General features: G+C 41.2%; 1 protein-coding gene across 7 annotated transcripts in view; it reads left to right on the plus strand.

Moving 5' to 3' along the window:
- FAM172A (family with sequence similarity 172 member A) overlaps positions 1-17,161 on the plus strand; it is a 266,356-nt gene that overhangs the window by 189,691 nt on the left and 59,504 nt on the right. For all 7 annotated transcript variants that reach the window (XM_054184758.1, XM_054184765.1, XM_054184761.1 and 4 more), the window contains 2 exons: positions 1,512-1,628; positions 5,035-5,119. In XM_054184758.1, the coding sequence (XP_054040733.1) occupies positions 1,512-1,628; positions 5,035-5,119 (202 nt within the window). The remainder of the gene's footprint in view (positions 1-1,511; positions 1,629-5,034; positions 5,120-17,161) is intronic.

Raw genomic sequence — 17,161 nt, forward strand, 5'->3', positions numbered from 1 at the left:
AAAGTAAGATTACTCTTTGAGTTTCTTCATATGCTCTTAACCAAGATGTCCTAAGCTTATCCAAATTCTTGAGCCATGCAATATTGACATTGACAAAAAGAGGGTGCCAGGGAAGGTGGGCACCTGATTTTATCCTTCTGGAACGGGGGGCTCTCTGTTGGCATTACCTCGCCAATAGCATTGAATATTTTTCCCTTAGAATATTGGTTCAACTGCACTGATTTTAAAAGACACATAATGTAAACCAAAAAATAAAAAGGCAAGACGTGGTAATGCAGAATATCATACTGCAGTTATGGAGAACTGGAAGAGTGTTTGGTCAAAAAGGCCTACATGTGTCATATTTTGAAGAAACCAGCAGATAGTTTGCATAAGGTATGGATAAACACTACTTTTGTATCAAAAACCTGGATGGCGGTGTTTATTTTGAAGTTTCTGGTGGAAAATACAATTCGCGTCCCCATTGTCAAAGTATGTTTTAGAGCAGTGTTTTCGGAGGTGCAGCCTGTGTGCTTGTACGCAGTTACTAGAGCACGAACAAAGGGTGCCTGGTTCAGAAATGTTGTGTGTGTTGCCGTTTATACAAAAGGAAGCTGGAAAAAAAACATTTACTTTAGTGCAGCATAGACGGTGATACACTAGTTGCGAAATGCCGGTTTTATAAGTATAATTCATTATACTTTCTTTGATCCAGTGTTACAAATTAGGGTCACTCGTGTCAGGAGATTAAAACCTTTTTGTCTCTCTTTGATATCAAACTATTCTTTCCCAGTCCCTTTTATCTTGCAGAGCGGCGCTGAATTCCACAGCATCTTTGTCAGTTCGCTCGTGTTATTTGCAGCAATCATTTAATTGGTTTTAGAACTAATATTATTTAGTCATACTGTCATTTGCAACAACAGAGGCTCTTTAATATCCTAAAAACGTTGAGAGGCTCCAGCGTTAGCTGGGTAAGCATAAGTGTAAGAGAGACCACAAAGAATTTTGGGACCATGGTGGGAGTGCAAGGTAGCTAAATTGGATAGAAAAAGAAAAAAAAAAAAAAAAGGAAAAAAAAAACCATACAAGTCAAAGTAAGATTGTACATCAGAAAAACTACAGCAATCTACTGCAAATTAGTAGATGATAGTCATGAGTAGCTTACAGTGAACCACGGGTACCAGCTTCCCTGAAGCACAGAAATAGGAACTTGGAGAAGCTTGTAAAAGGTGTCCTCAGGGAATCTTCCATTTTTTCACTATGATACCTTTAATCCTAGAATTGTCAAGCCACATGGAAAATAATAGGACTGAATAGTTCAGTCAGTTAAAAGTTAGTATTATTTCTTTTATCAAAAATATTAGGTCTTTCTGTGTTTCTGGAGCTGCTAGGATTTGTATAAACTTTAAAACAAGTGAAGTCAAGTATTGAAGTTGTATTGCTCTTTCTTTTTTAATTTAAGATCATTATCTGTGACTAAGCAGACTCTATTCAATAGAAAGAAAGAACTTAAAGCCAATATTTTTTAACAGATGATTCAACGAGAGACAGAAGTAAAGAATAAGGTAACTGCTGTGGCGTTGACAGACTCTGTTCACAATGTGTGGCACCAAGAAGCTGGGAAAACTATTCGAGAGTGGATGCGAGAGGTGAGGCCAGGTTTTTTGAAAGAGTTGGGGTATATACGTCTATATATGGCTGTATAAACATGTCTTTATCCGCTGACCTCTTCCGTTTCTTTAGGGCATGAAAGACAGCACGTTACAGGAACGTGGAAATAGTGTGCCCATACCAGCCCCTAAAATAGCCAAGATTAAAGCCGTTTCTGAACTTCAGAGGTAGCAGTCAAAATAATAAGAACCAAGCCCGGTTTCTCCCCACTGCACAGCCATACAGACACGCACACCGCGGCAGCCCGCATGCTGCCCGGTATCTGGAGCAGAGCCCTGGGCGCACCCAGCGCTCCTGGCTTGATCTGGCGATGGTGGAGAAGAACCTTTAAAGCTCTTCATGACTCAGCCTGATGGTTTGTACGGCTGGCAAAGAATCCCTTCTCCCAGCAGCTCCGTGAGACGTGATTACTTCTGAAGTTTTCTGATAGAAAGTTGGGAGTGTTTGCTACTGTGCAACTACCAACGGCTGGTTGGTCCAAAATGATCTGGTCTTGGCCAGCATCACCAGTTCCACCCTTGGGTGAAGGCTGATGCCGAGCACTCATTGTTCTTTTAATACTTAAGTATGGAGGTGCTGAGATTTTAAAAACCATGCTTTTTTAAAGCGAGACCAACTGAACTTCCACTTAACGAGTCTCTTCCTCGCCAGATCAAGCTCATGTCTGTATTTTCTACGTTCCCCTTGCAGAATGCTAAAAGATTAGGTGCGTGGGACAAGTTTAAACTGGTCGCATCCTGAACTTCTTGTTAGATTTGGCTTTTTCCCATGGATTTACTGAAACTTTCTGTATAGACTGCCTATTCCTGACTTAACCTTACAGTTTTATAGGCAGTGACTGATGGGAATAGAGAATCACCTGGGATGCAGCCTGACAGCTCTGACTTAAATGTTAAAAATATAAAGAATGGTAACCCCTACAGGCTTTGTCAGAAAAATCCCCATTTTCTTTATAGGAAATCAAAACCTTAGAATATATGTTATGTAGTAAAACTGAAATTTTAAATCCTGTAATTTGAATCTGACAACTCCATTTTTCTTTAAGCATTTAGTCTGAATAAGACAAGTGCATTACCTTTAATTTCATTTGCAGAAAGTAGATCTTAAAGAATAAGTTAAATGATTAATGGCCTAAAAAGTGGATGGAGTGTCATAACTTACATTAGCATTGAAAATCTCCTATAAGAAAGAAGAATTTTACATATGTGAAGGGTGGCTGAGTGGTATTACGACTAGCATATCACCTGGATATCTCTTACTTTAATCAGGTTTAAGGCTACTGGTAAAATGAATAATAATTAAAATATACACCTAATCGCTGCCTGTCTGTAGGGCTAATTGCTGTCATTGAAAGAATGAATTGTTAAAAAAGTAATTCTTCATTGGAGCTATCTCTCCTGTATCATTGGTGGCCTATTTTTAGTACCTATAGAAGTCATGATTTTTGAATTTATTAGGAGCTGTGATGAATGATAAAACAAATCATCCATTTACATATCTTGACACTGCTTTCGAGAATACTTATTTCTTACAGGCAAGTGTCACATTGTATATAAAAGCTGGTTAATTGTGTGCTAATCTTCTGTATTATCTCCAGCTCTCTGATGTAGTGTTCTATCAGTAGTTAATATTAATTTTACTTATTTCAAATGAATGTAATACTTCATAAAAATTCTACTTCTTTTATAATTTCTACCATCTTACATTTGCAATTTCACATTCAGCTGTTAATTAAAATTATACATGCAAATTGTAAAATGTATAATGCTTTACTACTTTAAACCTTAAAGCCTTTGTGAAATACTTCCATTTTAACCAGTTTTTACTAAAAAAGTTACATTACTGGGTAGTGTGTTTGTTTTCTTTTTTTTTTTTTTTTTCCTCCATCGAGTTCAATAGTTTCATTGATCTACTGTTTCTTACAAAAATCTGCCATGCTTTGTGAACTTCACTTTCTAATCTCATACAGCAACCCTTCCTTTATGTTGTTCCTGCTCTCCCTGGTCCCAGAACAGTAGGGTTGCCTTGACAAATCTATTCAAAAGCCATTCCTCGCCCTTTATTGGTGGGGACTGAAGCCTTTGAAATTCTCTCCTCACTGCAACACAGCTGACATCTTCTTCCAGACAGAATGAATTAAGGAAATACAATAAGACACTTGATCTACCAGTCAAGGATCTTTCCACAGTGAGGACGGACTCCATGGTGCACAACTAGGGCAGCAAGCATCTACAAATACACAATACATGCTTGTTTACCGGAATAGCAATCGTCCATTTTTACAATCATGATTGATGGGATGATTTTTTAGAAATCTGTCTGAAAATTCATTGGGTCTTTCCAAAAAGTTGTGCGGGGTTGGTTTAGGGTTGGTTTGGTTTTTTGGGGTTTTTTTGGGTTCGTTTTTTTTTTTTTTGCATTTCCCCTTAATGAAGTTAATCAGGTTTTCAGAAAGGGAAAACTCAGATTTGTAATAGGGGAAGCCATGTAGATCTCGTAGTTCAGCTGGCGATCCTGTTAAAAATGTAGTTGCTTTATAATTAAATCTTCGATTCAGTAGATTTGGTGTAGTTTCAGCATACTTTATTAAAAGCATATTATTTAATACTTTAATTCATAGACTGCTCTGAATAGATAGCATTTGGAGCAAAACATTTTAAAAATTCATGGTAAATTCATCCTACTCAGAGGTTCAGGAATGAAAGGTGAATGTAAATGCTTCCTGAACATAATTCCCCAAAGACCAGTATTTGCATTTTTAAATGTTCGTGCCCACTTCATCTCAGCTGTATTTCCAATTATTTGAATATTAACCTGCTATCTCGATGGCTTTCATTCACTTATAATCTGTCGTTTTGTGATTGCGCAGCCATTCTTTCCACAGTGTGCTCCATCAAAACCCCCTGAAAATTTCTGATTTCTTAATGTTGGCAAGCGAGCAGGCTCGGTGTTTATATCAACACCTATTTAACGACTACAGAAAGGAAAAAGCTTAAAATGTGCAGGGGGTAATTCAGGCAGTGGTTGGTCCAATCACCCACTTTAGTCCATGAGCACTCAAAGTAGCACTTAAAGACGTGCTGTTTGAGCACATTACAAATCTCCTGAATTACGGTCTTACTCTTTTTACTTATTTAGAATGGAGCTACAATATTTCATTGCCAGTTAATGTGAATGAGGTAGTTTACCTTCCAGTCCCTGTTGGGGCTGCTGTGTAAATTAGTCCGAGTATTTTGATGTGATCATTGTCCTTACTTACAAAGTTCGTATTTATTTTTGCTCTGGGTTTTGGTTTGGGGGGGAGGGGGGGAGGTTTAGGGGGGGTTTGGGTTTTGTTTTTTTTTTTTTCTGGCTTACCCGAAAATTGCCTGTCTGCTCTTACAGAACTGCTGCAACTGGGTGTCCAGCTCGGAGCCCCTGGACACCTCGGTGGAGTCCATGCTGCCGGACTGTCCCCGCGTCTCTGCAGGTACGTCGTCCCTCTCTTTGCAGCCAGGCAGTGCTCGCGCCCAGGAGCACCTCCCTTACTTAAAAACGCTTTTGGTTCCGAACGCGCTTTAACCCCTCCGCAGCAAGATACGGTTGAAAGGCTATGGCTGCTGCTATTTCACGATGTTAATTTATAATTTTCTTTTTTTTTTAATTATTTTTTTTGCTTTGTGTGGGGTTTAAGTTCTCTTGTCTACTTGTAGCTTGTGTTTTTCTCATCTTCTTTTCTCTTTGGCTTTAAGTAGTCAGCGGCATTATAGGTAGGAGCTTAAGAAAAATAATAGCGATGATGAAAACTGGGAAGTTTATCATAGATCCTTTGATAATTATCTAATTTTATGTAGGCAGGAAGGTTTTAAAGAAGTACACCAAAGAAAGGTACAGCTAAGCGAAATAAGACACTTTCCTCAATCCTCGTCAACAAAAGTCTAGTTTACGTAGCAAATTATCTACAGCATCCAGGAATCTCGATGCGAGATTTCTGTTGTTTTGGAAATACTCAGCTACACTCTTTCATTAATGAATCATGAATCATAAATCATAAGGAGCAGATGAAATAATACACAGAGACTTTGGTTAATGTGTAATAATTCCAGAAAGTAGACGTAGTTGTCAGTGTAACAGGAAAATCTCAAATCTCTGTAGGAAAGTAATCTAAAATACATAAAGCTGTTACTGAACTTTCATGTTTGATTATCAGATTTCCTAAAAGCCATAGGTAGCATATTTCTGTAGAATATAAAATCAGGTTCAAAGGAAGACACAGCCTATACAATATTAATTTAAAAGCTGGAACAGTGTTTGACCTTGCTCTGTGAGACGCAGTTGTTCGTTTGACAAGTTAGAGATTCATATCTGTCTGGATTTGTGAGGCTTTTAATGAGACCTAACCTTGCAGATGAAATTTGGTTTACTGCAGGATATTTTTAAGGCTTGGAAAATGTAGCGGTACTTTGTTTGAGAGCTCACAACAACCAGGGACCTGTGATCACATTTCTGCTGTGGGTCGGGATCTAACCGCGCAGATCATCAGCTCTGTACAGAGGCAGCGCCGTGGCATTGGCGTTGCTCTTCAGTGCTTAGGGAAATGAAATATTACTGAAATTTTCATAGGTTCAACATTTGTTTAGCAACTTTTTGCTCCTTTAGGGGAGGGCACTGCAGTTTAAGAGAAGAACGTTGTTCCGTAGTAGAATTCTTTAAAACAGTATTAACTTCCAATCTCTGACGTCTGTTGTTGCTGTTGTGCCAGAGCGCATGTTGTAGAGGTCATTTCAGTCGGGTAAATTGGGGCTTGGGTGGCAACCAGTCCGTATTTACAGTACTGAAAATCCTCCGTCTGAGCTTCTCTCCTTTTTCTTTGTATTCATCCTATGTAAATAATGTAAAAGGTATTCTGGAAAAGAAATCCTAAGTGTTACTTAAAAAAACAGAGTGATGCTGTGATAGGGGTGTGAATAAGTCTTCATTGTACCTTTCTGCTGAGGATGGGTCATGGTGGGCATAACTTTTATACTCCACTTAATGAACTCCCAGCAGCGCTGAAGTCCTTAGCGGAAGAATTGATTTAAGTGGGGTAGGATTTCAGCCAGTAAAAGTTGGCTATTTCTATTTCACGCACACATACAATGCCACTAGATTAAGATTACTGATGTTTTAGAAGTTCTTGTCAGAGATTTTGGACAATGATTTAAATGGAAGATAACTATTTCCAGCTTGGTTCTTTATAATATAAGGACGGTTAAAAATACTGTAACTTTATGTGAGTACTGCTGAATTATCAATTTGCTCATCTGTTTTTGTTTATATTTCTTATATGGACAATGGTAAGACGTTTACAGGGGAACAAGTGAATACTTCCCACAGTGTGCTTATATGAGCAATGGCATAAGCCTGCATTAGGGTGATCTGTAATAAATTTATGAAATGCTGCTAGATGTAGGAGCAGTAGTATTTAATGTGAGAGATGTTATTTCACCCGTTTGCTGAGAATTGCAGTACTGAAATAGCCCACATCCAAAAACTGGCAGCATTGCCCTTGGTATTTCAATAAATGACAGTGAGAGCAATCAGAGCAACGAGAGGAGATTTTTTTTAAATAAGCCTTTTGCAGAAGGAACATTCACGTCTCTCTTCTGCTTGGAACCCCGTGTTTTATCTGTGTTTGCACTGAGAAGTGAAGTTTGGGAATAACTGCCTCTCAGGCACGTATGGAGAGTCAGCTTCTCCAAAAAGGGTCTGACAGTTGGCCGTTCAGCACATTGGGATTCACAGGCAAACCCCGGGTTGTGTGTGAGCAGTGCCTTCTTCAGATTATGTCGCAGTCTCTTGCTTGCATTTCCCTTAAAAATCACTAGAGAGAAATATGTATCCATCAAACTGGAAAAACAACTTGTATTTCTAGATAGAGTTGTTCAAGCTTTTGATTAGAGCATTATTAAGTAATTAAAATGTTTGCCATAATTCATTCATGTCTTACTCAGTTGCAAAAAGGAATGAATGCACTTTAATAATTAAACATTGTGGGCGTGAGAACAGCAACAATAGAGGAAAAGCGACCCATAATAAATCCATTCTTTGTCCTTGTGGCAAGAGGTGGGGTCCTGCGAAGGTCCCACCTTCATGGTCTTTCCTCCATGTCTCAAGGACTTGGTCGCATGCTAGTGTCATAGTTTAACGTCTTCCTGCAACAAGTTATCATCACACCAAAGGGATTGTCCTCTAAAATTTCCCATTTAACGCAGTTGTCCTGTGTAATCCTAAACAGCCTACCACGCTGTGTTGAGAGACACATCTCCCAGCTCAAACATCTTCCATCAGACCTGGAGCTCCTGTTGATGCTACCTGTCCAGTGCTACCCATCTTCTTACCCTTCCCATATGTGTCAACAAGAACAAGGCATTCTTCGTCATTAGGGAAGAGTCCACCACTCTACCTCTGTCATTTACCTTTGACCAGGCAGGGCTGTCCAGCATCATTCTCCTCTGCTCCTTCTCTGGCTCACAGCCCTCTCTGCTTTCCAGAGCATTGCACCGGTAAGGTCCTCAGCTGTGACACTCATCACCTCGCTGGCATGGAGGAGTCCCCTGTCAGTTTCCAGCCTTCAGTTATGTTAAAAAACCTACCTCTTACCCTCTCCACTTTCATCCCTCATTAGAGGGATGTTAGACCTGAGGTCATCTTCTGCCTCAGTCTTAATCCACCTTCCTAATGGAGCCAAAGCAGAAGACCTCTCTTCTATCTCAGAGGAGACAGACCCATTTCCTATCTACCTAAGACATAAGCAAATGTAGGGTGGAGAAAGGTGAAGACTTTAATAGCAGTCCTTCCATTAAAGATCATCACATAAAGTGGAGTAGGGGTGGGAGTCTTACTGGTCAGGAGATTGGAGGTCAGCTTGTAATTTGACACAGACAATGGGACGGACATTTTAATGACAGGTTGTGGCATGTTACCACTAACCGTAGTTGTAGCTCACTTCATGTCTCTGAGACCTTACATCATTCCTTCTGGTTCTGGAGCCGGGAGTTCACAAGCCCTTTGGGAAGGCATCCTACTGGAGCAGCTGCTGGGCGGGAGTACCCGAGAGAGAGGATGGCAGAAAGCAGAGCTGAGGATCTGTGTCCACCCCTGCTGCTGTTCAGGAATTAAATTACTTTGATTTCAGGATAGTGGCCTGAGCATTACCCCAGGAAAGGCATTGTGGTAACTTCCGCCAGGTAAACATGGCCTTCGTTTTTCTGAATACAAGTATTTTGGAGCACCTCACAGGGAGCACTGTAGTGTTTGGATAAGATACATTCCTTAGCTCATGTGTTTCTGCCAGTGAAAGCTTTTTATTTAGGAGAGGAGATTAAACTTTGCAGTATTTTGCCAAAGTGGATATGCACCAACACTCATTTACATAATCAAATAAAAAGAAGTTATTGTAACATTAGTAAAATGAATTGCCTAATCAAATCCTTTTAAAGCCTTTCAGTTGACCCCCCAAATCACTAGTTATTCTTTTAACAGTTGCAGCCATTGTAGTTAAAACATTGTAAAATAAGGAAATTATAACATCAAAAGACAAACAAGATGACACAATGGAATGAAACGTTGACAGTAATCAAGAAAAGCTCTATTCACAGAAGAGCCTAGACTTGAATATATGTCTCTGTAATAAGGAAAAAAGTGGAAGAATTAATTCATGTAGCTGAATAAAGCGATCTCAGGCTTGCAGAAGAAAAACAAACTCTTAATTTCAGGGGACAGGTACGACCCGTGCTGGTGGTGCTCTGAAGAGTACCCTCAGTGAGTCCTCGGTATTTCCTGGAACCAGACATCAAGCTTGACTCCATATGGTATATAAAACATTTCATTTCATTTAGGCAAGCCAAGCAAAACTTTCTTTTTTTTTTTTTAACTTTGATTTCAGAAAAGATCATCCATTTCTAACAGGCTACTGCAGGCATTTGGGTTTTTTGCAGATAAATGAATAGAAGGGGGAAAGGGCTTCATAGAATGGTTGAGGTGTGAAGGGACCTCAGGAGATCACCTGGTCCAACTCAAGCAAGGCCACGTGGAGCTGGTTGTCCAGGACTGTGCCCAGCCTTCCATAAGCTCCATGGCATGTCAATAAAGAAACCATGGTCATGGTAATCAATATTCACATAGGGCTGTGGGGTTTTTATTGGTATACTTGACCCCACAGAATCATGCCGTGTGTTGTGCTGGACGGTTGTGTAGGCTTTAAGCCCGTACGTTGGTGAGTATGGAGTGGAGACAGCAGTAGTTGTCCAAACTCGTGTAAGACAGTCATCTTTGCGTGTGTCAGCACCAAAAGGAGGCCCTTCACATGGCACAGAAGTTCAGAAAGCGGCTGTTTTCCTGCTTTGCCTTTTCACATCCTTGTAACTGGGAGAGGGGGAGTGGGGCTGGCGGTTGTTCCTGACGGAGCTTGTCCCGACAAGGAGCGGGGTTGTCATCCATTGCACCTCTTGGTGAAAACACAGCCGAAAGCATTCCTGTGTGCATTAAACACACACTATGTACTTTAAGGCTTGGGGGGGTTTTTTTAGAGATTTTTCTCTATGCACATAAGAGACTTGCAGTTCAAAACAAATGAAAGACGAGATTCTGCAGAGCTCACTGAAAAACAGGGAAAAGCTTGTTACCTGCTGTTTTTGAGTCCTTGGCATAGCTTGATTTAATATCAAGACAAGAATATGGTACTAAACAGTCCCCTCGAGACTGCTGCTTTGTGCTAAGTAATAGAATAGCATCAATAATCCTTCCGTGGGGCTAGAGTAAATTTAAGTAAAGTTATTCTGGACTGTTAGATCTGCTTAAAAGCACTGAGCCAAGAAAGTGAGCCCATCACTTTCCCTGGAAGAGCCGGCGCGCTGCCCGGCCCCCGCACACGCCTGCACCAGCTCCTCGGATAAAGCCCTTGTGGCAAAGCTCCTGTCGGTACCAGGGAGACCGGGAATGACCCGTGAGGTGACAGAGGTGGTGGGTTTTTGTTGGCGTTGCCTAAGGGGTGGGTCCTGCCCGCTGTTTTCAGAGCGCAGTTGCGTTATTTCCGCAGAAAAGCCTGGCCTGGCGGCAGAGGCACCCCATGCTGAGCGGACCCCGGGGTTCAAACGGGAGCATCTCCGGTGAGGTTAAACAGGCTCCGCGACGCGGCAGGGTCTGTGCACGGGGGTAATTGCACGAGCCAGGCTGGCGACAGACGCAGGGAAGGACCAACTTGTTTCTCTCTGCTGTTTTTTTTTCCCTCGGCTTTATTCGCACTGCACTTAAACTGCCACTCTTACACATTTATGTATCGTGCTCATAGCAAATGAGGCAGAAACAACCATAAACTGTATTAAGCACTGAGACAATACCTGGCTCATCCCCTTTGCGGCTTGTAGCCCAGTTTGCCGATGCTTCTCATTTTTCACTCTTTAATCCATTTGGTGAAGACCAGTTCGGGGCTCTTTCCTGGCATTAGTATTTTGTGGCCAGGGGTAGGTGCCCAATAACTCCAGCAATATAAGAAGTAAGTACAAAACCACTCACTTTTTACAATAAGGCAGATTAGGCAATTTACCCGTTTTGCTAAAAATGTTATTTCTGCATTCACTAGTCATTCATGGAGATTAAGATTACAGTAATCAGTGTTTACTGTAAACCTCTTTGCATTTTATGTCTTCGCGTGCATGTAGTTCTGTCAATAAAAGCTTTTCACTCAGGAGAAGAGATTAAACGCGGCGGTGTTTTGTCAAGGTGGCAGGCTCCCGTGTTTAGCTGCATATTAATTTGTTTTAAGGTGTTCGTCGCATCAGGGGGGAAAGCGTCAGGAATCCGCAGCGTGGAGCCGCGGTAGCCCCATGCCAGCATCCGCACACGTGGCAAAGTGCTGGTCCTGCGCTTCCATTTCTGCTGCCGTACGTTGTGCGTGGGGAGCTGGAAATTATTAGGGAAACTCTGAAGCATCAGCCTGTCTTAGCCGCGGCTCTGGCAGTTGCTGCACTAAGTCCAACTTTAACTAATGTCTTCTTAGCGCGGAAGTAAGTAGCTTTTTCCCTGCTCCCGACTCTTCAAAGGCTTTTAGTCTCCTGCTCAGCCTCAGGTGTGGCAGGCAGCTTTGCGTTTCATGTGGGATACCTAGCTGGATGTGAGCGCCTGCGCTGCGTTTCGGGTAGCTTAGCTGCATGGTGCTTTGGAAAGGACAAAATATATAAAGACCTGTTGAACAATATCACAGGTTCCGTTCCAGAAAGCCAGACCCTCAAAAGAAAATATGAAAACATGAATTTGAAAGTGTCGGCTTGAATTCCCAGCTGTTGCTGCACTCAGAGAGTTCAATTTTATAAGAATTTCAATTTTATAATGCATTTTTATAACACCTTATCTGACCAGCTAGGTGTTCGATATACCACCAGCACTGTTATTTTTTAGGACAAAACGCTCATATTCCCGTACCCTTCTACAAAACAGTTACATGTATTTGAGGCAGTACTGATATTAGAGATACTATTTCATCAAAAATTATTCACATACTCAAACATTTCTATTTATCATTGCATTTTTTTAGAGTACAGTGAAATAGTTAGAGTAGTATACGCTTGCCTTAGAGTCCTCAAAGCTGTCTGATTGTGGTAATAATGAATAATGTCGATTATTACAGCCAGATATTTCCTACGAAGTGTCTGACAATGGTTAGACCGCCATGACCACTGCTTCCAATGCTACTTAGTGCTATGTCATTAGTTCTTCGTATACCCATACCTGTCTACACATTGGCCAAAGTCTTACTCTAATGCGTGATTACAAACCTTTGAGTTCAGGGACTTTCTGTTTGGTGCTTGTGCTTCGTCTTGGCCCATGCAGATGGCAGCCAGCATAGGCGACGCTGAGCCCTCCGGGTGGTCGTGTGGTTGCAATGCTCGTGCTGTGATTCTGTACAGCACTTACACACACAACAGCGGTACAACAAATAATGACTACATTCATGTTTTCAATAGGCGGATGCAACTGTACTGCAGATATCCAAGTGACAGTTTAGACTGACACTTTAAAGAGACTATATTAAGTATAATTAAGTTATTGCTAAAAAGCCAATCTAGTATTAGTTCAATCCACACTGGTTTTGTCTGTTGAAGGGGAAAAATTAGAACAAGTGATGTTTTATTTTCTAACCTCCTCAAAATCCTTCAAAATGAAGTGAGGGTGAAGGGTCTGGAGCACAAGTCTGGTGAGGAGCGGCTGAGGGAACTGGGGGTGTTCAGCCCGGAGAAGAGGAGGCTGAGGGGAGACCTTCTCACTCTCTGCAACCCCTGAAAGGAGGGGGTAGCCAGGGGGGGTCGGGCTCTTCTCCCAAGGAACAGGTGGTGGGACAAGAGGAAACAGCCTCAAGTTGGACCAGGGGAGGTTTAGGATGGATATTAGGGAAAATTTCTTCACTGAAAGAGCTGTCAAACATTAGAATGGGCTGCCCAGGGAAGTGGTTGGGTCGCCAGTCCCTGGAGGGATTTAAAAGCCGGGTATACGTGGTGCTGAGGGACACGATTTAGTGGTGGACATGGTAGTGTTGGGTTAATGGTTGGACGCGATGATCTTAAGGTTCTTTTCCAACACAAATGATCCTATGATTCTATGAGTCTATGATTCTGTGAGGGTGGAACTCAACTTGGCTTTTTCCTCCAGGGCATGTCAGAATATGCCCTAATAGAAATAGGTGGTTTTCCACTTCCTCATGCTCTTTGTGATGGCGGAAAAACCTTTCCTTACATGATGGCTCGTTGCCACCTTTTTACACCCAATGCCTTCCCAGCCTCTCAATGCATGTAGGCAACCTTGCTCCTGGCTGCTTGAACAGTGGGTTAAAACCTGGTTAAAGTTTTCCATAGCATGGAAGAGAAGGCCATGGTCCTCTCTCATTTCATCTCCTCTGAAATACCTACAGGCTGCAGTCCAGCAATAGTGAAACTCTTTACATGGGTCTCGATAAGTTTTCATTAAGTACTTCGTGGGATTGAGGTTGAATGTTAGTCTTGATATGCCAAGTTGTGTGCACACTACTGTTAGTAATTTTTAAAAGTATTTTCTGTGTTTTATCCTCAGTACTTCTGTGAAGCCAGAACATCTAAAGAGAAGGGATCTGGTACATCACTGTATTTGTAAAAGCTGCATTTTTGGTAGAGCACAGCACCGTCAAGGAGGTTTTCCCGCAGAGATGTAATCCAAAATTCAATACGAAAATTTTTATTTGCCTTAATATAACACCCAAAAGATCATATACATTTCATCTTGCATTTTCCGTTAGAATCCAAATTTGGATGTGGGAGAATTTTTCAAAAGGTTCACTTTCGGTGGAAAACTTTTGATCTTTTTTCATAAATGTGTATAGTTTAGGCCAGGAAAGACATTTAGATCGCTTACTCTCCACTTTTGTATATAGGTCTTTAACTTTTGACCAGATGTTCTTATGCTGAAATTTATAACTTGCATTTGGTTAAAGCGTGTCTTCCAGAAAGTCATTCAGGCTTGGATGGAAGGATTCAAGAGATGGGGAGTCTGTTGCTTCCTTCCCTTTGTAATTTGTCAAACTATTAACAGGAGTGGCTCATTTCTGGTTTGGCTTTGTCTGGTTTCAGGATCCAGCCATTAGTTCTTGCTGTGCCTTTTTCTACTAAGTTAAAGAGCCATTTAGTACAGTTGCTTTTTCTCCATGTGAATTACATACTGGAATCAAGTCAACGCTCAATTTTCTTTTGAGAAATGAAATAGATTGAGTTCTTTAAGTCTCACTGCAAGTTAATTTCTCCAGGTTTCAAATGCTTTTATACATTTTTCTGTGGTGTCCCCGGTCTTTCAACATCTTTTCTTTGAAACGGACCCGTGGGCATCTCACTAATGCAGTGCACAGACTTCGAATCTCCACTACCTGATTTTCTGCCAAATTTCATCAGCCAGTGGTCATGTTTGACCCTTTTTATCACCATACTTCTGTCACTGTCAGTTTAGGAGGAGCTTGTCCAGCATCTCCCGATACCCTTTCTAGAGCTTGGTTCTAAGGTAGTGTTATGAAACATTGCAGGTAGCTTTTAAAAAAAAGAAAAAAAAACCAAACAAGCAGCCAAACAGATGAACAAAAAGGCTGCTGTCCTTCTTGTTAATAACCATTCTGCCCATCTTCACGTTTACACAAGCTTTGCCACCAGTGAATTTATATGTACTTCCTGTGTTGTTGAATAGCCTTAGGACACTCCGTCGGTAACATCTCTATTCAATAGTGCTTTCTCCATGGCAGCCACATTTGCCGATTACTTAGTCTGCAAGTTCTTAGAAATATTGAATAATATTGATTTTTAACCTCTTTTCACGAGTAAACAGGAATTCTACAGTTGTACCATTTGTCTCCTGGTGAATTTATGAAACATTGACCAATTTCTGCCTAATTTGAAGTTTTAGTTGTAATTAAGTTTCGCCAACTTTTGCGAAAGTAGTTTGCAGCACGGAAGAAGAAATGAGGAAGGAGGTATCTTCCTAATAACAGGAAGATTTTTTTAATGTCTCCTTTGAAAGACAAAGGGGAGTGACTCAGGTGCTAAACACGGCTGGCGAAGCAGCAGTCACAGCCAGGGAAGTGGCTCCAATGCAATGACAGTATAGAGGGTCTTTTTTCTAGAATTTTCCTGGGAAACCAGGGAAGAGCAAAAAGTACTTGCTGGAAAGAAAAGGGAGACAAAGGACTTTCTGAAAATGCCTGGCAAAGTTGGCATAATTTGCCCTGCTCCTCGGGTTGCTCCGGAGGAATAAATGAAATGCCTGGCAAAAAATTGAGCGTACTCTATTTGCATATAAATCCTTATCAGCTAAACATGCTTCTTCATCAAAGAGTGAAGCTGATTTTATTATTATTGTATTTATTTATTACTGGATTGAATTAATCACATTTTTGTACTTTAATTCTTCATTAATAGACTACAATATCACAGCATGGCGGGTCTGAAAGCTCTAGTGGGAGGTGTCCCTGCCCAGGGGGGTTGGAACTGGATGACCTTTAAGGTCCCTTCAACCCAAACCATTCTGTGATTCTATGGTTTTTAGGAGGCCTCAGCTTCATCTGCCAGCCCCCAGGCAAGAACTAATGTTCTTACGTCATTTCCTGACAGGTGCTGGTGTCATTGGTCCTTTCCTTTGGGCTGTGTGATGATGCATCCTCACTGGGCAGCCTCTTCCAAACTTTCAGGTTTAGTGACTCATGTCTTCCTTGCTGCATGCACACAACTTCAGGAACACCCGAGTAAGCAACAGTTACCCCAAAAAATACATCAGCCAGTTGGGCAGAGTGGTAAGCACTGAGAATGATTATTCTACAGCCGATGACTTGCAATTAAAATCCGAGCAAACTGGAATTTTTTTCCTTAAAGACAGGTAGATATCCTGGGAAGAAGAGCCACAGAGGAAGACAGACATGTAAAAAGTTCCAATAAAAAAACGAGAACATACTCTTCATGCCCACAGTATGTAGGGCAGGAATTTATGGACCTGTATATCCATTTTTCCATTATTTTTTCTTGAGATTTATGTCAGGCTAACTGTGCAGATAGTCATGTCTGAAATTTTGGATTAGGATTTCCCCCATCTTCTGTAACTTCTCTGCTATTTTAAGTGTTATTTAAAATGAGTGTGGTAGCCAGTTAGTGGTTTACGGCTCTTGAATACAAACTCTGCAAGCCTGCCGATTTAGAAATATTTATCCCTGAGAAGAAATTGATAAGCAGTGAAAAAAAATGTCCTTCATCAAACACTTTGCCTTTTTTTTTTCCCCAAATAGAGAACAGAAACATATATTGAACAAATTTGTACTTTCTTCTGCATTGTTATGTACAGTTTCACCACCTCCGTCTGAAAATCGACATATGTTTGCTATGGATTGCATTTGTTCCTTGTGTATGAAACAAAGTTCTTCATTGTGCTAAGTTTGTCAGCTATAGATTGTTTTTCCTTTAGATAGCTCTAGCTTTCCTTATTACCTCTTTATGCCAATAACGAGATATTTTCACCTTTTTCTGTATCTAATAACCAATTCCGCTTTTTTGCTGAACCAGGAGGACTGACGCTCTGTCTTGGGTATTTCTGTCCTCCAGCAAACTTTTTTAAGATCTCATTTATTCATTTATGCTTAAATATCTCGTCTTGATTAAATTTGCTAATCTTTTTCGTACCTTGAAGAAAATAGCCTTTTTGAAGCACCGAGGGCGTGTGTTGCCGGCTGAGGCTTCTCTCTGCTCCATCCCACTCAATGTCACCAGGTCAGGTTCACTGGCCCCAGGCAGCCGCCCACGTCCAGCCCAGTGACCTCATTCGTCTTTATCCATCACAACGCTGCCCAAAATGGTACAGTCATGGAGGGCGTTGTACCTTTTTGTGTTAGAAAACCATCATTCCTGTGTTTTAGAAACCTTTGACATTCACAGCCACCAACATCCGTCTCCCGAGCTGATGCCTTCCAGGGCGATGGAGCTCTCCACGCGTCGCAGAGGTG

This window comes from Rissa tridactyla, chromosome Z (genome assembly GCF_028500815.1).
Source record: "Rissa tridactyla isolate bRisTri1 chromosome Z, bRisTri1.patW.cur.20221130, whole genome shotgun sequence".
In the NCBI taxonomy this organism is placed as follows: Eukaryota; Metazoa; Chordata; class Aves; order Charadriiformes; family Laridae; genus Rissa; species Rissa tridactyla.